At 43.3% G+C, this 22,344-nt stretch overlaps 1 protein-coding gene across 14 annotated transcripts in view; it reads right to left on the reverse strand.

Moving 5' to 3' along the window:
* IQSEC1 (IQ motif and Sec7 domain ArfGEF 1) overlaps nt 1-22,055 on the reverse strand; it is a 356,789-nt gene extending 334,734 nt beyond the window's left edge. For 4 of the 14 annotated variants that reach the window (XM_074879775.1, XM_074879776.1, XM_074879774.1 and 1 more), the window contains exon 1: nt 21,504-22,015. In XM_074879775.1, the coding sequence (XP_074735876.1) occupies nt 21,504-21,769 (266 nt within the window). In that variant the 5' untranslated portion in view covers nt 21,770-22,015. Of the gene's footprint in view, nt 1-21,503 lie in introns of all 14 variants that reach the window. The other 10 variants (XM_074879779.1, XM_074879777.1, XM_074879778.1 and 7 more) reach the window with 5 other exon arrangements.
* Between the last annotated feature and the right edge of the window lie 289 nt (nt 22,056-22,344).

Here is a 22,344-nt window from a genome sequence, read left to right on the forward strand (position 1 = left end):
AGGTGAATTCAGCCTACTGTTACAGAGTCTTTTAGTTAAGAAGCGACATCATCTGCAGCGGGTTTAAATTATCTCACTCACTTCTTTGGGAGACTGGAGCTCCAGACGTTGTACAGCACAAACTGAGCACCCAACAGACTCTGAAACAACCACCTAAGCAAACGGATGCCAGTAAGGGACAAGAACTACACATACTTCAAAGTTTTGAGACATAGTGTTTATGTGTACTCAATTCTTCTGTACACATTTTCCATCACAGAAGGTTTCCATAATAACAGAGATACATTCTTACGCAGGCTGCTCCTTGCTCTTCAACACTTACTGTTCCTTGTTACCTTAGCAATTAGCATGATCTCCAGCCTGAATTCACACACCCCCCCCCCCGTACTTAAGTATGTGATCTTTTAATTCATTTGGGAAAGTAGTCAAATTCTCTTTCTTACCCTTTCAATTTAAGTACTAAATTTTTTTTCCATTCTGTATTCATCTTGAGACTCTTCAGTTACACATTATACTGACATAATATTACCACTAAGGGTAATCTTACTATATATATTTTTGGACAAGTTGACCCCATCCCTCCTAAAATTCAGCAAGTTTTTCAACACTCTCAGCTTTTACTAAGATGGATACAAAAGAAGAAAGATCTACAACCCTGAGAATCTGTAAAGGTGGGGAGCCTACCCCTTAAATAACTGTAGACAGACCATCTGATCTTCAGATCCTCTTCTTGAAACACATTTTTCAGTATTAACAAGGAACACAGTAGTAATTTCTGACTTTGGATTAAAAACACCAGTGAATGTTTTCTAAGCGAGATGAGACATTTAGTCACAGACACCTTTTAATTGTATTTCATGCAGTATTTGTGGTGAGGTTCTCTGAATTTCTTTTCTGAAGGGAGGGAAGGAGAGAAAAAGGGGAGAAGTCTTATGTTTTCTAGGTTGACTGTTCTGGAAGGGCTTTCTTTCCTTTCTCACATAAAGAAGAAGTTTTTCATTAATGTCAAAGATCCAACACCAGATGGTTTCAGTAAAAAGCACTAGCACTATAACTAGGTTTTCTACACCTACTTTCATGAAACTTGAATTTCACCAACACTCTTGACACATGAATGGCAAAACTCCATCTGAAACTGTGTTGATGACCCTACTAGCTACATTTACAGGCATCACCTGATACTTGGATACATCACCTGATGCTTGCATCTCCAACATACACACTTAAAAATGGTGGTAGAGAGTGTACAGCATAGAAAGCTGTAATTCAAATAATCCTATTGTCAGATGCCATTCTCTGCTACACAGTAATCCAATTCTATTGGCAGCTCAAGCAACAAAATACAGACTCGATAACTTTAATAAATTTACTGTTGCTTTGTCAGCAGTACAAGCTACTGAGAGAGTCCTAGGGTAAAACTGCCACACTTATTAGCATGTCTGGTTGATCCATTTAATTATAAACAAGAGATCAGACAGCAATTCATTTTGCTTTGTTCTGATTTTGGGTTGGGTTTGGGTTTTTTGGGGTTTTTTTAATTATTATGTCCATGTAACAGCAAACTTCTTACTATACCCTTCTCTACTGCAGTGCCAGGATTTCTTCTTTAGCATAGCCTACTTGTGAATTTTCATTAAGTTCATCATGTGCTTAAAGTGTATAGTAGCAAAACACTTCTGATCTAGGACACTGTTTCATGGTTACCCACTACTGCAAGTAGCTTCAACTAAAGAAAGTCTGCCCACTTGTTATTTACCAGACTTGAAAGAAAAAAAAAAATCAAAAAATCTGATTCTAAGCATACATGCAAGAACTCCAGTGTACCTGAAATCATTATAAGTATCAGTTGTAGAAAAGTGCTTTCCAAGAAAGCAACAAAAAAAAAGCTGCCTTCAACTTTAAAGTATTTAAAAGTCCAAAACCAGAAGAAAATCCAACTTATAAACAGGATCTGGCTACTACACAAGAGGATCATTTAAAGGCTTTCTAAGGTGAAACTGTATTTGGATGTTTCATGTGTTAGTAACATAATCACTGAAAAAAACAAGGTCCAAGGGATTGCTCAGTCAAATACGCTATAGATTTACATCAAAAGAATTTTTTTTTTTTTAAATCTCAGATATCAGATCTCAGCATAAAATTTCACTATGCCTCATTTTCACTGCCTCCAGTTATAAGTTCTGCCATATCATTCTTATTTGTAAAGCTGTAAAAAATATATTTTCAAGGAGGGAAAAATTACTGCCATTTCAAATAGTAGACAGGCAAGACAGTCTCTCTCCACCCCCTATGGTTGCTATACTTAGCAACAGCTATGCAATTGCTGCTTATCAAGTCAGGCTACATTTCATAGAACATGAAGGCAGGATAGAAGTGACATCTTTTTCTTCTGCATAGCGAGAAACATCAAGATTTAGAATAATGATGCATTCTAGGCTCGTTCTAAGATGCAGTAAAAAGACTAAGATTCATTTCTCAACATCTTAGTCACCCAACAGTTTCCTTGAATGGGCTTCTTCCTCAGCAAGCAGATAGGTTACATTAGCAATGAGTGCACACAGTGATAAGACGGGAAAAAGTAATGCACTCTGAAAATAGGGAGGAGGGAGAGGTGTTTAATGCAGAGATACCTTATTTTTTCCTTCAGCTGTGCTATATTTAGTACACACTCCAGCTGTGCAACATCCACAGAGTATTTTGTTGGATGAGGAAGGACAAAAGGATATCAGTGGCTGCTCTGCTATGTTTGGCTGACTAAGTTAAAATAAAGCATAAATTGTGAAATTCAGTAGAATCTCAGAGAGATTTTTTGGTGTTTTTTTGTTTTGGTTTTTAAATAAAACCTAGCAGGTAAATGGAAGGGAAGTTTTCTAAATATAAGTTACTGTCCGCATTACTTTTATGGATGGAAACATGAATTTTTTTCTTGCTAGCAAAGCAAGTTAGTGAGCAGGTCTAGGTTTTTCAGTCTGTCTTCTAACTGCAATGGATGTATTAATTCAGTTCGAAGTCTACATTCTGAAGAATCACATTGTCAGAAGTGCAGAAAATAACCCAGCCACCTCAGTAACAGCCCTTTTCCCAGAGCTACTAAAGGAGCAAATCCAAAAGCAACTACTGTACACAGAAATAACATAATTAATAGTTAATAAGTTTGTGCTGTGTAGCTACCTTTTGATGTTTATAATCCTGTTTTACTAACAGGAAGTCTTCAACACTGACTTTGATGCTTAACAGTGGATTACTGGTCACATCCAAATAAAAATATCTGCAGCTCTGTGGGTAGTACAACATCAAAGAATTAGATATTGGTGTTAAGTTTGAACATAAGTCTAAACAACTCACATCCACATGAAGGAAGTGAAAAGAAACAAGTCCGTATAAAGTTGTCATGTGAGGCCAAGGTAACAGATGGACCCCAAATATAAACTCCTGGGAGCTTAGGAAAGCTTAGCAAACACAAAGTTAAATTTGGGAGGGGCTGTCTGTAATGCTTTTAGAAGAGCTAAGCAGAGTAAGCACAGAAGCAAGCTTCCTACAGGCACTGCTTTCCAACTACAACAGAACATGAAACATGAGCTCTCCTCTTGAGTGAGAAAATATGCCTCAAAAGCACCAGGATTTACAGAAAGAGCCTTTGCCTTTCAAACAGAGAAAGAAATTGGCCAATAGAAACATGCAAAACAAGAATAAAGTAATTTGCTGTCTAAATATAGCAGTCACAGAAGAGACCATAAATTAAGTGGATAAATCATTCGGTCTTCAACCTGCACTGTCTGGGTACATGATATTTTGAGACTTTTTTTCCCTACACACTCAGGAATATCAGAACTACATACTTTTGCTACTTATACATATGCCAAGGATGTTCAACTGCTATATAAGTAAGCACCTAACTCCTCCCTCTTGTCAAAATACAGATACACACGTGGCAAAGGATCAGCACAACAAAAGCCAGCTTGCTTGCACACTCCATCCATTCCTACAAGAATATTACAAACAAAATTACAGGACTTGATTAGCAGTCAAATGTTTACTAGAACTACATCAAACATACAGAATACCCTCCTCACTAGCATAATAAAGAACAGCCTCAGTCAGAAGCCTAAGAAAGATCAAGCAGCAAACTCCAAAACTGAGCACACAATGGCCTGGAAAGGGGGACATTCTTCTTCCTTTTCACAGTCACTAAGACAACAAGCTAGCACTCACTAAATCCTCAAACATAAGACACCTTATCTGGTGTGCAAGAGTATTCACATGCTTCATATGGACTGAATCCATACCTGGGACGTTAAGCAGACAGATGATGTGATAAAACAGACATATCTCCAGCAGAAGCCCCAATGTCTCTTTAGCTTCCCTTTGCTAGCATGCAATTAGCACAAGAACAAGACATCTGGAGTGGCCTTGGAGTTGCTATCCCTTAGCTCGCATGCTTGAGTAAGTCAACAAGAGCTGTTTAGTTTAGTAGAGTCAAAGCTCTTCAATGCTGCATCTACTTTGATAATCCTGTACTGGGATCAGAATTTCTATCAGAGGTACCTCTGAGTGATTCTTCTAGTTTTAATCCTCTCATATTTTACCTCCTTCTCTTTTGCTGGTTTCAACTTGCTCCATGAAGTCTCCCTGCCCACCTTGCATATACTAAGCAGGATCTCAGCCCACACTGACAAGAGGTCATCCTGCTGACATGTTTCCCAGTTTCCCAGGATGCTGTTTTTCCGATATACTTAATCAGGACTAGAAGCCAGGACCTCTGACATTAAACACATTCTTGCAAAGATACTTAAGCTAAATTCACTCATCTGTGTCTGGAAAATAACAATGGAATTTATCAACTTTAAAAGGCTTTCAATTCAAAGAACAATTATCATAGAGGAGGTCTCAAACTGCAAAGCTGCAGCCAACGTGTTCAACCATTCTTCATTCACTACATTTTCTCAAGTGTATTGGGGAGAGCAATAGTAACTCCACACTTTATATTAAATACAAAATTAGCCAAGAGAGAAGAGAACAACTTACCTGCTTTGACAGCATCACAAGCTTCACAATCCTCAAGGCACTGCAGTTTATTTTGGCTATTATCACCCCATCCCAGGCATTACTACTTATTACAACTTAGCTTTCTATTTCAAGTAAGTCAGACTTCTAATTAGAGATTCAGGTTTTTCCATCTCCCAGGGTACTACCTAATATGTGGAGATCAAGCTACCCTCCCTACATTTTCATTACTCTTTGGAAAGAGAAGCAACCTGCTTAAGTAAAAGAAAAGTTGCTGACAAAGAATTCAACTAAAATCACTATCTGATAAATTTGCAGAAAGCCACAGGCAGCACACTTGAGTCTTTTCTGTTACTCTCCCTTTTTTAAAATAAAGAAAGGATTTTAATTGGTGAAGATAATATATTGGACTCCAATTATGAAGACAGACTTCTTGAAAGAATCCCATTATTTGGAGAAGAAGCAGATCTATAATAGTTAAGAGATCACTACCAGCGATCATTTCTGCCTGAATTAAAATTTTGCCCAGTTAACTCTCCACCAATAGAAACATCTATTCAGCTGAGCACAAGGAGTGAAGTGAAAATCCTGTGCTCAGTTGAGCAGGTAACATAAGTTTGAGATATTTTCTTGGCATTTCAGCTACCAAGGAGCATGGTGACTAAGAACTGACCTATTTGTCTCTAACTGGTCTTTTTGGTTTAAAAAAAGGTTTTAAAACTTAGTTTTAAAAGGAAAGCCACTAAATTTCACATTTTGCACTCAGCATGGCAACCAGAGCTATCGAAACAGAAGAGAACCGTTTCACAAAGTTTTCTGGATTCTAAATTAAGTGATAAACCCAACAATCCAGAAGTATATTTCAAGGGCTTGGTTCAAAATGTATTCAGTATTAAGCTGGTTACAGTTCATAAGTGTTCCTCAGAGGCAACAGATGAGAGCCCCCACCCCTTCAACTGTGATTACCGGCCAGTCTCCTGCAAACTGGATTCACCCCCAAAATTACAAAGCATTTCACACCAGTTTTACTTACAATTTATTATTACAATAGCAGGCTGCTAAACAGTCACTTCTACACGATGTATTCATTTATCCAGAATACAAAAGAATACATTAACATAATGCATGAATATTGACAAAATTACACCTGGACAAGCCACAATATTACACAAAGCTCTGGTGACCTTTGTCAGTTACCTCTGTGAAGTTAGTTAAATGTGTTGGTAATATCAAGATTCATCGCATAGGTTACCATAAGGGAAGTATATTCTCAATTAAATAACATTATTTAAAGGGGACTCTTCATCGAGTTTAAATAGGCTTAATGACTTCCTTCACTCATAGCAAGATAGCTCACAAAACAGTTTAAGAGGGTCATGCCATGCCACACTTACAAAAAAATCACTTCTGATCATTTCTTAAAAATCTGGGAAGCACCTACTTTTTAAAGACGTTCACATAACAAAGTTGCTTAAAATAACAACAGTCTAACAGGAGTAGAGATACAAGACTCAGACTAGGCACTACTCACTCAGTAGACAAACCAGTTTGGTACCTGATTTATGAGCAGTTTTCCTTACTCTAAAGTACTCAAGTTTCTAATTCTGCACATAGCCCTCGGAGGTAAGTAAGGTCAAAGAAATGGGTTTTTCATGAGCAACTACAGGTGAAGATCACGGCTTATGTCAGCAAGTTCTGGTGAGATGTCATGTTACATAATAAGTAAAACTCAGTGCTACAAAGCATTTTCCTGAAGAAAAGTTATGTAACTGCAGTGTGTTTAAAAAAATTATACTTTCTTGCTTTCAGAGGGAGCAGGCAAGAGGACAGACAACCCTCATTCTCCTGGTTAGGAGCTACTCTTACCAGATACCTTTGGATTGAGGTAAGATTGCTGTGGGAAGTCGTAAGATGGTTGCAAAAATGCAGGTGGGGAAAGTCACTACCCAGCACATAAAACCCTACGAGATGAAAGCCTGATATCTATTTTTGAGCACCAATATCAGCACCAGTTCCTCAGAGATGAGTTCTGGAGACTGACAAATTTGTACCATCTTAAAGTTGTCACTAGATTGAGAAAGAGAGCAGAGAGCATAGAAAAAAAAGACATGACATTATTTCTGCTTTTATAGGGATTCTTGGTTTCCTTGGTGAAGTCCAGCTGAAGCACTGAAGATGCCCAACTGCCATTTAGCCTCTTAGTCTACTGCCTAGATCAGATTTCAACACAACAGATGCAAATATGAAAATTATGTGTTCACACACATTAGGACTGCTATCTGACTTCATATATATAATCCAAGTCTCAGCTCTCAGAGGACAATATTTCTGCCCTAGGCATGTGTATAGGTCGAAGGGGAAAATGCAGAGTATGGTGGGACTTCATTGTAGAGTACAGCTTATAATTATGAATTGTTTCATGTTACCATGAGATTTCATCTATTACTCAAGTTAATACTAGACCAAAGACTGTACTGCTCAAACACTTGTGCACAACCAAAACCTCCTTTAATCACATACTGCTATGAAGAGATTTCAGCATCGGAATCACCTTTTTAGGATTAAAAACAACCTGTGCTGCTTAACAGAGAATCCAGATTCAAATCCAACTATTCCTTTAATTAAGCAGCAAAGACAAGGAAATTCAAAGAGTATAACATCAGCAACTGGGGAAAGCAGGAGTAGCAATTAATTTCCCTGCCTCTCCTTCTTCAGGTACCAGTTTACAGTTGCCTGAACATTACCCTCCAATTAAATATTGAGCAAGCACCCTGAGGTGTGCTCCATCTACAGTAGCGGAAATTTTCACAGGAGCCTAAGACTGGCCCATCAAGTCTCAAGTCACTGGAATTAAAATCAAGGGTCACTAGTTATTGCTCTTATTTAAAAAGTCTCACATACCTAATGTGAGGTAGTTTTTCAAAGAATCATAGAATAGTTTGGGTTGGATGGAACCTCAAAGATCATCTAGTTCCAACCTTCTGCCATGGGCAGGGACACCTTCCACAAAGGTTTACTACCCTTTTAGAGTTTTCTTTGAAATGCAAGCAAGGAGTAGCTATTGAATTACCCCTGCAATCTCAGAAGAGTCTCAGATCATTGTCTTGAAAGTTTTCTTCCCAAGCTGTTTGGGAAAAAGTTCATAGATAAGTTCTTGCACTCAGACTGTCATTTGTGGTACCAACCCTTCTCCCTTTCACCACTGTATGTACATCTCCAAATACCCAATCAGCACACTAACCCCACAAATACAGCACACAGTGTGAGCATTCTGTGTCAGTGTTAACATTGTACTAGCACTAGTGTTACAAGATTAGTCAAACTAGAAAAAAGTTAGTTTTCTCCTTTTCTCTGAGACAAAGTCATTCACTTAACATGCGACAACCTCAAGCACTCAAGAAGTGCTGGACTCAATTAAAAGCTTAAAATAGAATCAAGCCTGAAAGCTGAATATAGATTTTACCTTATTCAAATCTAGCTAGTTCATTTGCATTAGATCACAACCCTACCCCTGCATATAAATACCTCACTCTTCAGTTCTCTAAATCAGGGAGATAACACAAGAAAAGACTACGCTATATGAAGAGGAAAATCCTCCCAACTATTCACTTCATAAATATGCCAGCAACAGGAAGGGTCGGACGTAACCATTTTACTTTTCTGTAAGTAGAGCCTGCTAACTTCTATGGCACTATACAGTTATCTAAGTCACATGCATGAATTAAGACACAAGATGATATAGGCCATTTTTGTCTTTTTTAAACCTCAAGACAAACATCAAAAGTGTTTGGTTTTAGCAGTAAATTTTACTAACAGAGTTACACTCGTGGTTTAAGAATCACCATCCACAGTCCTGTCTAGGTCAAGCAGAAAGCTAAGTAAAAAGAACAACAGATTACAGCAGATGTTCTTTGAAGTGTACACACTTCCCCCAACTTGAAAACAAGATTAATCAAATGCTTCTGCTATGGGTCTATACATAAAGATGGAGTACAAGAAAAGTCAAAATACACCTAATTCTCCACAACAAGGAACCATTAATCATAACTCCTAGCAGTGAATAAAAACCCAAAGGATATTCCTACAACTGTGAATTCTTGCTTTACTGTCTCCACAAGGACCTCTAACATAAATAGCCCTATCTGTTCATGAACGAAGGACACCACTGCAGAATCTAAAGCAAGCCAGTCTAAAATGCAGCGATACATACAGCACACCACACACGCACCCTGGGGTCCATGGTGCCAGTGGATCCCGACACTCAAGGCAAAAATGTAAAATGACTATATATCAAGTTGGTTTGGATTTGAATAACAAAGCTTAAATTTCATTTCTGGAGGAATACATGTCTGCCTCACTAAGGAAACTATTAAGGGAACAAAAGACTATCAAGCAGAATGTAGTCTGAACCAGTTTCTACTTTGAAATCATTGGTGAAAGGAAGATGAAGTGAATGTAGCAAGGTAAGCAGCAAGAATGAAGAAGAATGATAGCTCGGCTCCCTGCAATCCCTCCACTGCAGCCCTCGTGACCAGAATTGCAAAGTCCCTCTGAATTTAGCACAATTACAACATCCCAGCTGCATTGCAGGGTGGGAGATTAATGCCTCTTTGCAACCCTCCCTGGCCACGCAACGCATGGCAACTGTACATGACCTGGAGCAGTCACCAGCACCAAAGACTTGGACCTTTTACTTCAATTATATTCATAGAGCACAAGCAGCACCTACACAGTTTAGCTGTTAACACAATATCAAAGAGTGCATGAGCAGAATAGATGTAATAGTTACCTCTGCAACAGGCTTGAGTGCACATGAAATTCCAAGAAGCCCTGAAGGTTCAGTGCTGTATGTGCCTATCCTAAAAAGAAACCATGTTAAAAGAATACTGTTATATAGTACAATACATTAGAGGTGATCTTACTTGCTTTTGGTTTGCCAAAAATTCTTCATTCTTGTGAAATTTGACTTTCTAAATTCAGAAAAGCCATACAAAGAGATCAAAATTGCAGACTGATGTGACGTGCTTGAACATAAACTGGAAAACAATCATTTGTCTAGAATCTCTCACATATATCCGTGACATTTTGCTGTATTTCTAGGATCATTAATAGCATGCAGAAGACAACCAAACAGAAGACTTTTATATTCCCCAAGCATGAGCAGAGAACCATTACATCTGTAGAAAGACAGTGAAAAACAAAGTGTTGCTGCAGTGAACTTCAGAAATAGAGGCAACTTAGACTAGTCAAGTGAACAGAGGTCACGTTCACCTCATACTATTAAAATATTCAATTTCTTATCTGTAACCAGCCCCAACTAGATATTGAGGTCTACTGATCCACACGTGTGCAGTCTACTGCTAGAAACAGCCATGGTCCAGTATTCCCCCTAAGCAGCAGGTCAAATCCAGCAGTGGGCAGGGATTCCCCTTCAGCTCCTCCCTGTGAGTGCTGGGGACCACTGTGACAGAAGAATTGCAGACATTCAGGCTGACACTCTCCATTTCTACCTTCATAAAGAAGTTCCCATTCCACTATGCCTCATCTTATTATTTCAGTAATTGATTAATCACTGCTCTCTTAATTTAAACGCAGTCAGAACTTCAAAGAGATTCTTCTTTAGTTACAATAGCATCTCCTAGGCATGACAAATAATCATCTCTGAGTAATCCTAACCTGGAGACACTCCATTTTCACTGTAGCAGAAGCCAAGCTCCAAAACAACTCAGCATTGTTATACAAGGATCCTTACAGTGTTCACCTAAGGCTGATGAAATTTGCGTGCTGTGAATTTTAAAGACTATTTCAACAGTAAATTCACTAAGGAAATCTTAAGGACTAAAAAGTCTTCTGTACTATGTAGGAGACCCAAGCTGGATTCCTCTTCCTGCTTTCCCAAATTTTAGAGAGCATATGTGAGCCATTGAAACCTTTGAAGAAAGGCAGCATGTTGGCCCCCCCAGGTCACCAGCTGATTAAGCAAAAGCAGTAGACACTGTTCAATTCTTTAATTCAACTTTGAACCAATCAAGCAACTCGAAAACTAAGTGTCATTTGTAATTAACTTCATGAAACCAGCTTTCCCACATCCTGGACCCTACAATGATCCCTGTGGCACTCCACAATGGGAAAGTACAAGAGAAAACTAAAATCCTCCCACAGGAGCTGGAATTTGATCATAAGGTAGCAGAGGTCTGAATGCAACAAAACAAAAGACCTGTTTTACAGAACTCAATCTGCTTGAAAACTAGAGGTGGGAGAAATTAACAGAGGGTGGCACAAATAGCAGTTCCAGCATCGTTCTCAATAAACAGAAAGCATAGTCAAAACAACTCAGTTTGACAGTAATTCAAACTTCTTCAAATATACAGCTTGGTGCATACTGGTTCAACACTGGCAGCCAGGAAATTTGGTAGGAATTTGTCTCCTATGGCAGCATTACTTTAGGAGAACTGTCAGAACTGCTACACAAGTCCATCCACCCAGCAAAAATAGTATAGCAAATCTCAGTGAGGTGCTGCCAACATCAAAATATGGTATTTTAGAGACACCAAATATGATCCCAAGATGATTGTTTGTGTAAATGCACACTAGTACAAAGTTCAAGAAGTGGGTCATTATCTCACCTTGATCAACAGTCATTTCAACACACATAGACCTTATTCTACTCAAGTTACACCTAAATTTTAGAATAAATAAAAAGAATGCAAAGAGGCACAGTTGTAGAAACTAAGTTGCAGGACTAATAAGCCATCTTCACAGTAAAGTGTTGTTCAAGTGGTTAGAAAACAGGTAGAGTTGCCTAGGAAAAACAAAACAAAAAAACCCCAAACACATTAAACAGGGAAGTTCTTCTTTTCCTTGAAAACTGTGTCCGCAAGACAGTGGTCCACGTTCTGTAAGGAAGGGAAGGGGCTTCATTAGCCTGAAGTTTTTCGTAAGTGTTCCAGGCCAAGACCCTCCACAACTCTGAGCCTGTCCCTTCTACCATGATTATCAAGTAGCATTTGACGTCCAACTTGTCAGTTAGGGGAGAAATCAGTTTGCAGAGATGGGCACAACCAGGTCCCACAGCCTGGGAAAAGTGCTTACTGTTTGGCAAGCTGGGCTTGTTAACGAAACTTCAGTCTGTTCACCCTCTATCTACATGTTCCAATGCCCAAAATGAGTAATTAAAAGCTAAGTATGAGTGGTCCACACCACCTGCAGTTATTTTCAGCTACGAGAAATCCTGAAAAGATGGAGAAACCCTGACAAACACCACCTCCCAGCTGCATCTTAAATTTTGAAAAAGGACAGGAGGATTGTTTCCCCACCTTCCTTCCTCTGCTTTATTTGTCCAATTCTTCAGAATAAAGTGCTATTTCCACTTTGTAAATCTGAATTACTGTGGTGCAGTTAAAGATGTATTACATGTATGTCTTTGTCTCTACTCATGTTTGTCAGGGAAGTCTGACTAGAAATCTTATTAACATGCAAATAATGTATATTATGTTTCAATCAATTGCTATAGAGCTACTCAGTAGCAGTATTTTTCTTATCTAGCACAGCAGTAAGACTCATTCAGTCTACACAGAGGGCTTACAGCAGAGTAATTTATTTTCTGCGTATATTTTAAAATGGTACTATTTGAAAAGAAAGTTTAGCTCTGCACTTTTAGACACTAGAATAAAAAAAAATCCTGTGAGAAGTCTTCAGCCACATTCATAGCAGCCCTTCTCATGCTTTGAGAGATGCAAAGGTAGTACAGATGCTGCCATTCGAAACCAGATTCTACACAATAAGTGTGTATATATATACGTATAAATATATATGTAACTAGACACACCGCCACCGGTACGCAATTTAAAACCAAGCCAGCAGAGGGAGCAGAAGCCACTGAGACCGAGCTGCTGCTGGGGATGGGGGGGGGAGGACTCCATCCAGAATGATATAGTTTGATAAACAAAGAGATACACTTACATACCTAGCTGTTTGAAGAACATCAGGTTTTCAGATTCTGTTGTGAAAGCTGTTTTGTTTTCCAGCCTTCACCCTCCTAAAATATTGTGGCCACTTTTGCAGCAACATTATTAGTTTTTCCTTACACTAACCATAAAAATAACATCATTGAAAACCAACAACTTGGTATATAGCCATGAAGGAACCCAGGATTTAAAAAAGCTTGTCTCAAGTGTGATATTTAATGCAATAATTTTTCACCTAATTCTCTGAGCAACCTATTAAGAAATGATCGTTAACTTTAACATTGATTTGCCCATCTGTAAAATAGCAATCATTATCAGTGCTTAGTTTTGCCAAGGGCAAACAACAGGTCACCAGATGGAACTAAAGAAAACACCTCTTCTGTCCTTAATCACAACACCACAGTAATGGCCATAAAAGGGTAATAATTATTATCCAGATTTCTAGCTAGCACAAACCAGAATTTCTCCCACTGTAATGCAGTAAGCTACAGCAGCTGAGGATTCCAGTATTTCAAAGAAATACCATGAAGAATCTGCAGACAAGCCCCTTAGCAAAGGTGGGGGGAAGCAGCCCACATCAGGAGCAGCTCCCAAAAACCTGAAGTCCTGCAGAATACACAGTCATATACTACCTCTTCACATCGTGCTGCTCTACTGTACCATATTTCTAATTCAACAATTCTGCTGAGAAAAATAGCACAGTTCGGCAAGGATACAGGCAGAATGAAATTATGACAACCTCATTCACAGGCTCACTGAGCTACAATGAAAGACAGGAGCGCTGGCAAGAATAGCCTAAAAGTATCTGCAGGCTGCAAAACACAAAAAAGGTGGAATTAACATGATAGAGAGGGCACAAGTAGGAATGATAGGATCAAACCAGAATAATGCAAGTGTGGGCTGCATATCAGGAAGTACTTCTGGCCTGCAAAATCCACTTACCTAAGAAGCTTTCCACACACCCCTCTGGTGAATAGCATGAGATGACCTCCTTGCCACCTGCATGCAGAAGGCAGGAGCCCTCGGACAGAAAAAGGCTCTAAGTAACACTTAACTCATCTGGGTATGGGATGCTTACTTCATAGGCAACTCTTCCCACATTAAGGATTGTCATCCCAAATGAGCCACAAACTCAGGGAAAAGTCAGTGTACTGAGATGATTTGCAGGTCTGCACAGCTGTATCATACAGGGGCTCACAAAATTAAATAGTATCAAAACTGGAAGTGCAGAGGAAGGAACTGTGGCTGTTCCTAACCAGCCTCATACCCTTAAGAAAGCCCCGGAGCAACCCATGTACTTCTGCAACCGCTCTATGCAGAAACTCAGCATCTAAAGGCCATGGTCTGGCCTGCAACACTGAAACCAGCAGAGCAGTTCCAGTTTAGCATCACTGACCAGCACATGAATAAAAGCCACCTAGTTTTACTGGGTGTAAAAAAGTGAAATTAAGCTTTTTGAGATGCTACTTGCAAGAAGCATTTAATAATTTACTATTTAAATTTCAATAATTTACTCCCCCTATCAGTATGCTATAAGAAAACACCTTGAAATACCTTGTTCTTTATTCCTCACAGCTTGTGTAATCTGCCATTGAATAAACTCTTCCTACAGATACTTCGATTGTGATGTATTTTGCTTCAAGTTTTCAAAAAAGCTGCAACTTATTTTTTGCCAGAAGGAACCTTCCCTGAGGACTGATGATTTGTCTTCCTATGCAAATAACCAGGCCAACAAGACTGCAAGTCAGACTCAGAAATGTGTATGTCTATGCTTGATTAGCCCCTCACTCCAAAAAGGACATTGAATGACTCGAGCGTGTCCAGAGAAGGGCAACGGAGCTGGTGCAGGGTCTGGAGCACAGGTCTGATGGGGAGCGGCTGAGGGAACTGGGGTTGTTTAGTCTGGAGAAGAGGAGGCTGAGGGGAGACCTCATGGCCCTCTACAACTGCCTGAAAGGAGGGTGCAGAGAGCTGGGGGTGAGTCTCTTTAACCAAGTAACAAGCGATAAGACAAGAGGGAATGGCCTCAAGTTGCACCAGGGAAGGTTTAGACTGGATATTAGGAAGTATTTCTTTACAGAACGGGTTGTTGGGCGTTGGAATGGGCTGCCCAGGGCAGGGGGGGAGTCCCCATCCCTGGAGGGGTTGAAGAGCTGGGTTGACATAGCGCTGAGGGATCTGGTGTAGTTGGAAACTGCCAATGCTAGGTTAAAGGTCGGACTAGATGATCTTCAAGGCCCTTTCCAACCTAGATGATTCTGTGATTCTCCCAAAAGTTTGTTAAAGTGGGTAAGGACAGAGTTCAGCATCCCTCACTCAACAGGAAGCCAAGTTCTTCAAAAGCACTGTACTTGGTACATTTGTGAAGAACAGGTCTGCTCCTGCTCCCCCAACCCCACATTTCTATGTAGTTGTCCAGCACCATGTCTCTAATATCATTTTTTAAATGTACCTTATTGACAAATGGGAATTACTACATTGGAGATTACACTAATTTTTACAACTGACCCAAGAGCCATTACGACAAGAGTACACTGTTCCAAACTTACCAACTTTTCAGGAGAAGTTAAGGACACAGTTGCTGGAGTTTGAGTGCCTCTATTTCACTCAGACCATCATGATGTTTTCTGGTAATAACTAGCAGACCAAGATTCGGGTCTTCCTTCACAAGCCTTGTGTGAGAAATGGAGAATAACCAGTATGCTGCTGATCAACTGCACGCATACAGAGCATCATATACAGGCTTGGTTTTGGAGTGAGGTGCTTTGGAGGAGAGGGATGGAGATCTTCAGACGTACACTTGACTCATGGTAATTACAGCAGCTCCTTTGCTCACTGAGGACCTAGCATCCATGAACATTGCCAAATATTTTCCACAAGCAGATCTTTGGAAGTGCATTTGAATTTCCTGGAAAGTGAATTCATAAGGAAGAACACCAAAGCACTAACCTTCATGAGAATGTACTTTGCTCTTAAAGTTCAGGACACAAGAACTCAAAAGTTAGGAAGCTCCAAAGTTGTGTTCCATGCCAGCCAATAAAAGGCTTCATTAGAGAAGGGTTTCAGATCCACAGAGTACTTATAATCCTTTATGTCTGCTTTAAATGGGACAGATTTACTCCATTCCAAGTTTCGAAACCATCTTTAAACTCATTATGTTATAGGATGGGTTAGTTTCCACTGTGCTGGTTTTCCTCTCCCAGAAGAGCATGTATTTTTTCTGCTTCCTTCTACAGACCATATTTTCTCTCCCTCCTCTGATTTCCTTGATACCAGCATACTATTTTGTCATCACTGTGCTTTTTGGCCCCCTCTCCCCCCTTGTTCTATTAGTTACACAGTACACATCGTCTTTCAAATTAATTTGTCTTTACATATTATCATTTAACATTTAGCAGATACTAAGCACAGGAATTTGCCAGTATTTCAAGAGATCCAAAATAATTTAGTTTGCAGGTTCACGTCTTATTACACATCTTCACACTACTGATTTCCTACAGTCTGCCAGAACAACAAATGCCCATTGTAAGAGATGCTCACTCATCTGCTGATGTACAAATCACACCAATGATGCTGAAATGAGTGCTTCAAAAGCAAAAGCACTCCCTTCAGTGTCAAATCCTTATCCTCATAGCTCAGTAGTCATACTGTTCCAGTTAAGTATCAAAAATAAAATGAACAGAATTGTTTTCAGTTATATGAAGATGCAAGTTTACATTCTGCCCAAACTCAGAATGACAGCATCCCTATCTGCTGCAGGACTGACAGAATATGCAGTATACTGTGGTAGCAAAATGTTAATTTTGGACACAAATTGTGCTTTCCATGTAAATATATTCTTCATAAGCAAAATAAGCTAAATAGGTAGAGGTGTACATTTTAGTAATAACTGCATTTCTATTGCAGACTTTTTCCAGCAAGACTATCAGTCACAAATCACACTTCCCTACAAAGCTGATTGAGAAAGACGACCCAACAAAGGCACTTCAGCTACATCCTTATTGACAAGAAGGCAAAATCTTGCCCAAGCATGAGCATACTTTAACAGATGCCGGAGAACACTACTTCACTAAAGCAAACAAAAATAAGCTGCTGTTCAAGTGCAGCACAGGCAATGAAATAGGATTTACGTCATATGAACAGTCTGTCTCAGTAAAGGACATCTCTGGAGGGGGAAAAAGAAAAAGTCAGGCTGGTCTCTATACTAATGCAGTCTCTGGCTTCCTGCTGAGGCTGTGTGCAAGGGTAGCACTCAGTGGCAATAGCGACACGCAAAGCCACAAGCTCGTTTTATGCAGGCCATAAAGCATCTTCACATGTGACTATCACCAGAGCAACAACTTCCACTTACTAGATTGCACTAAGTACACCTCAGCTGAGACAGAGTCTCTTCTAAACACAGTGAGGATTTCTTAAAGCTCTGAATTGTGACTATTTTCCCCCTGGAGAACAAAGCCAGTCCTCGATTCATTTAAAAATAAATCAGTCAGGCCAGGCACAGAATTTAAACTGAGTTGCAAATAACAGCCCTCTACGATTGTTCTGTCTTAGCAGACAATTATTCTCTACCTCCTGCTCAAAGTCATACCAGCACTTTCTCATTGGAAAAGGAGCAGTTTTTAACTTGATGAGGTGAAGTACAAATATCACTCCCTAAGCTGGTAACATGTGAACATTGAATTTTTAGAGCTGGAAAAATTGTACTTATATAAATTTGAGAAGATCCAGTACATTTGTTTTTACATATTTACACTAAAAAGTGCATTACTGAAATTGATGTATGGAACATGTCTTCCTCACACTGAGGATCTGAGTTTTAGAAGTTCTTGCTGTTTTCTCAAGTGTTAAATGAAATGAATTAACTGAAAATTAGTCTTATGCAACTTAATGAGTTAAATACCTATTGTTATCTTTAACATGCTGATTCATTACATCTAACAAAGCTTTGTAATCAACTAATTATCCTCAATTCCACTTGCAGATTTTAAGGTTGATTTGCACTCGGCAATTTACTACAAAATTAACTGAAACAGCACCCAAACCTTTTTTTGGTGTATCCTCCTTGCAGGATAAGGAGACACCTGCACCTGCTAATCCATCCCTCTGCTCTTTCCTCCCTCAGATAGTAACAAAATTTTCTTTCTACTCTGGTCCTTTTTTGGGAAGGACACAAACCGGAATATTTTTACCTTACTGGATTGGTGTTTTTTTCTTCCCAAAGTCTATTACTAGGCTCATTAACAGTTCCCCACTCCACAAGAGATCAAGCTAGAGAATTTCTACAAATATGCCAGCTTTTCCAAATTATTTGAAGTCTTCAACTGTATATTCTTCCCATTGCAAGAAATTAAGTTTCAGGACTTGGCAGGTTTTTTTTGATTTTTTTTTGTTTGTTTTTTTTTTTAAAGATATCTTTTATTAAGCATAAGAACTAATCACAATCATATTGTCTCGTAGAACATTTCCACGCTTTCCCTTTGTATCACACAAGTTAACCACCACCTGGTAATAGGAATCAGCTGTCTTGACACTACAGTGTCAGCGATCCACATCCACTTTACACAGGTTGAACTGCTGCAGAGACAGGAGTCTAAACAGTTTAGAGAAAACCTATTCAGGTCTCAAGGTACAAGTTTCTTTGTATGATGACTTCCTAGAAGTACTGATTTCTTGATGTATTTGACTAAGAGAAGACCAGTTTCCTTTAAAAAGGATTCCAGTCATTTTAGCTTTGAAGTACTGAAGGATAAGGAAGAGCAGTGTGGTGTCACTGCTGGTACCCAGGCCCAAGGCACTTCTGCTGCCTCTGGAAGGAGAAGATGGGGAGGTCTGTGGGCAGGAGGGAACAAGCTGGACATGCCAGTTCACACACTGCCTCTCCCCTAACACCAGAGATCCCCAAAGCAAGCATCACTGGCATCCCATACTGGGCAAACAAGGGATCCTTACCCCCCACCCAAACATATGCAAGGTGCATATGATATTTAATTCTGGGGAAACAGACTGAGCTTCTGGATGGGAAGCTACAGACACCCAGAACCTGCAGGTTAGCTTTTCAGAAAGCCAAGATAACTGTGAGACTGGGAGAAGACTTTAAGACAAGGGTATTTTATATTTTCCAAGTTGGAGACTTCCTCCATCTTTTGTATCCAGCCAGAAAGTAAACTGATCCTGTGGCTGGCTTGTTGCCCCTGCTCCCAGGCAGCTGAACCCCAGCAGCCCCTGCCACAGCCCCCACCCCGTGCAGCCGGGGAGCCCACAAGCAACATCCACCCACCCAGGGCAGCAGGGTCTCCTGGAGACAAGAATGGGCCCACTCCCTGCAAAGGGAGGGGGATGACACAGATAGACACGTGATGATTCAGGGGAGCAGTATTCCTCAGATGAAGGTGGCCCTGAAAATCTGACTCCCCACAGACATGCACGTGGGCAAAGGGCCCAGCCCAGGACCAGACTCCCAAAAGAGGGCTGTCTCCCAGCTTCCCCACTAAGCCCTGCAGGCTATGCCTCAAAGCGATACAACTCTGCCATAAATATCCCAGATTAATTCTGATCCCAGCATCAAATCCATTTAAGAGACTTAAAAGCCTTCAAGTCCCCAGAGCTGCCTGCCCGAAGAGGGCTCTACAAATGAGTCTTGGGCTGGAGAAGAGAAATATTAGCAAACAAGGCAAGTCATTTGTACAATTTTTAGTAATGTCGTTTGCAAGAGACAAATGGGACAAGATAGCCGAGCTGATGTCTTGTACTAGAAGCACAGCCACAAAAAACCCTTGGGTACTGGACGTGGATGCATGGGGTAGGATTTGGGGAAATATTCCATACTTTCTGGAAACAGCTCTTTCTCCTTACAGGATTGATTGTTAAATGACAGCTCTCCGGTTTGTTTAAGGAGCTATTTGCTTCGGTTTCATAGAGACATCTCTGTTTACGAAAAAGCCTAAAATTACTACCCCAGTATTACAAAAAAAACCCAAAACGTCTTAAGTGTTAACGCTCTGACAGCGAGAAGGGAGCCGGGGAGGGAGGAGGAAGAGTTGTTTCCCACTCTGCCACACCGGAGAGGCGCATCTAGAAACAGGCGCGGGCAGCGAGAGCCCCGCGACCCTGCCACGGCTCCTTCAACCCCCCCTGCAGCCCGCCGAGGGCACCACACCGCCGGCACCCCGCCGCCACCGCCGCGGGGGGGGGCACAGGCCGCCCGCAGCCGCCCGGGCTCCGCGGCAGCTCCGCGGGCTCGCTGCTCCCCGCGGGAAGGCGGCGGCGGCCCCGCCGCGGGGAGCCCCTAAAGCGGGGCTGCCTCGGCCAGCGGCCGCCCCCCCGGGACGGCGGCCCCGGAGCCCTCGCTCAGGCGGACGAGCGGCGGTCGCTGCCGGCTCGCCCGGGGCGGCGAGAGGCGCTTCTCAGGGCGGGCGGTCCCTTGGGCAAGCGGGGGGCTGCGGGGGGCTGCGCTGGTTCCGTGGCGGAAGAAAACCGCCGGCTGGAGCCGGGTGTTTATAACCACAGGGAATGGCAGCGCGCCGGGTTACAACAGCCCGTCGTGTGGCACCAGAGCAGCGACGCGGGCTCTGAAGACGATGGGTGCCTTTCCCACTCCACTCGAGTAAAACTAAGTCCTAAATACTTTTCCCTAAGTAGAAACACGTCGGGTAAGCGCCACGACTTTAGTTATCGCTATTCTTGAATTCCTGTTACTTAAGAATCGCGCGCAATTAAGCAGCTTTCCGTACGCTGTAAAGCAGCACGCGATTAATTACAGATTACAGAGACTGGAAATAGATGCCAAGGCTGGGAGCGACGGCGTCTCCGAAATGGGCGAGCTCACACGGGCACGAGTCAGCCTGCGCGGTGGCGAGCTGCCAATGTTTACTGACCCCTCTTCGGGTCACTTCGCCTGGCAGCGAGAGCGCGGGCTCTGCGCGCTGCCGGGGGTCCCCGCAACCGCCGCGGCTCGCCCAGGCACGACCGGCGGGGAGCGCGGGGCATCTCCGGCGGGGGCACCACCACCCCACACCCCCCCCGCGCCCCCGAGGAGCGAGCGGCTCCCCGGGATACCCCCCGTACCCGAACACAGGCCACGGGGAGAAGGGCAGAGCCCGCCCCGCTCCTCCGGGCTCCGCCGGGCGGGCGGCGTGCCCGGGGCACCCCCCGAGCACAGGGGGCTGCCGGGACCCCGGCGGCGGGGGGCCGAGGCGGCGGCGGAGCCAGCCGCGGGCAGGGTGGTCAGGGAAGCCCCGGCCGTGCTGCCGCGGCTCGGAGCCCCCCCGCCCCGCATCCCAGCTAGAGAACGGGCCGGGCACCGGCATCCCGAGGGGTGAGGAGTGTAGCGGCTGAGCCCCCCCCCCGCCCTCCTGCGCGGCGAGCAGCCCGGAGCTGGCTCCTGGGCACACACCGCAGGGAGTCCCGCGGCTTCCCAGGGCTCGTACGCGGAGCGGCTTTAGGAAACCGAAGGCAGGAGACGAAAGGGAAGGCAAGCCCCGCTACAGAAACGCCCTCCTCGAAAAAGGGCAAACGAACCCGGGCAGCGCTTACTTTTCGTGCTTTGCGTTTTCTTGGATGGCGCTCAGCACCCCCGGGTACGCGGGGGGGACGCCTTGCTGGAGCCTGCATGTGGCCAGGTGCCGGTGATGCTCGTCCTGGAGGCAGGCATTTTCGTGGTACAACTTGGCCACTTGCTGCTCCAGCTCGTCTATCCTCCGCTTCTGCTTCTCCAGCAGCTCCTGCTGCGTCTCAATAATCTTGTTCAGCTCCTTCAGGTACTCCGCCGCCTTGCTGGGGTTCTCCGCGGGGCTCTCCATGGCCTCCCCGCACCTCTCCCCCTCCGAGAAGCAGGTGGGGGGCGCAGGTGCCGGCCAGCCCGCTCCGCTGGGAACTTAAGCGAGAGGGAAGAAATAAATAACCCGCCGGAAACCAGCCCCCCTGCCAGCTCGGCTCTTCCCCTCCTAGAGCCGCGGCTGCCCAGGCGAGCGTAGGAGCGGCGCGCAGCGGCCCCTGCTCCGCGCCGCCATTGCTGCCGCTCGGCTCCGCGCCGCCGGGCGAGGGCAGAGCCGCCGGGCCACCAGCCGCTGCCCGGAGCCGCCCGGCGCCGCCCGGGGCCCCGCCGCTGTCGCACGGGCGCTGTCCCGCCCTGCCGGGGCCGCGGCCGGCTCAACCCGTCGCCAGGCAGGGCCCGCGCCCCCGCGGAGCCCGCAGCCGGGCATGGGCGCCCGCAGCCCGCCCGCCGCTGCCGCTCCCGAGCCGGCTGCTCGCCCGGGGCTGCCGCCGCCGGGGATGCGCTTTAAGTAGCCGCGGCTGCCTCCTCCGGGGGGCTGGCGGCCCAGGGGGCTCGGCGGAGCGGTGGCGGCGCGGAGCGGGTCCCCGGCCCCCTTCCGCG

Source organism: Strix uralensis, chromosome 10 (assembly GCF_047716275.1).
Source record: "Strix uralensis isolate ZFMK-TIS-50842 chromosome 10, bStrUra1, whole genome shotgun sequence".
Classification (NCBI taxonomy): domain Eukaryota; kingdom Metazoa; phylum Chordata; class Aves; order Strigiformes; family Strigidae; genus Strix; species Strix uralensis.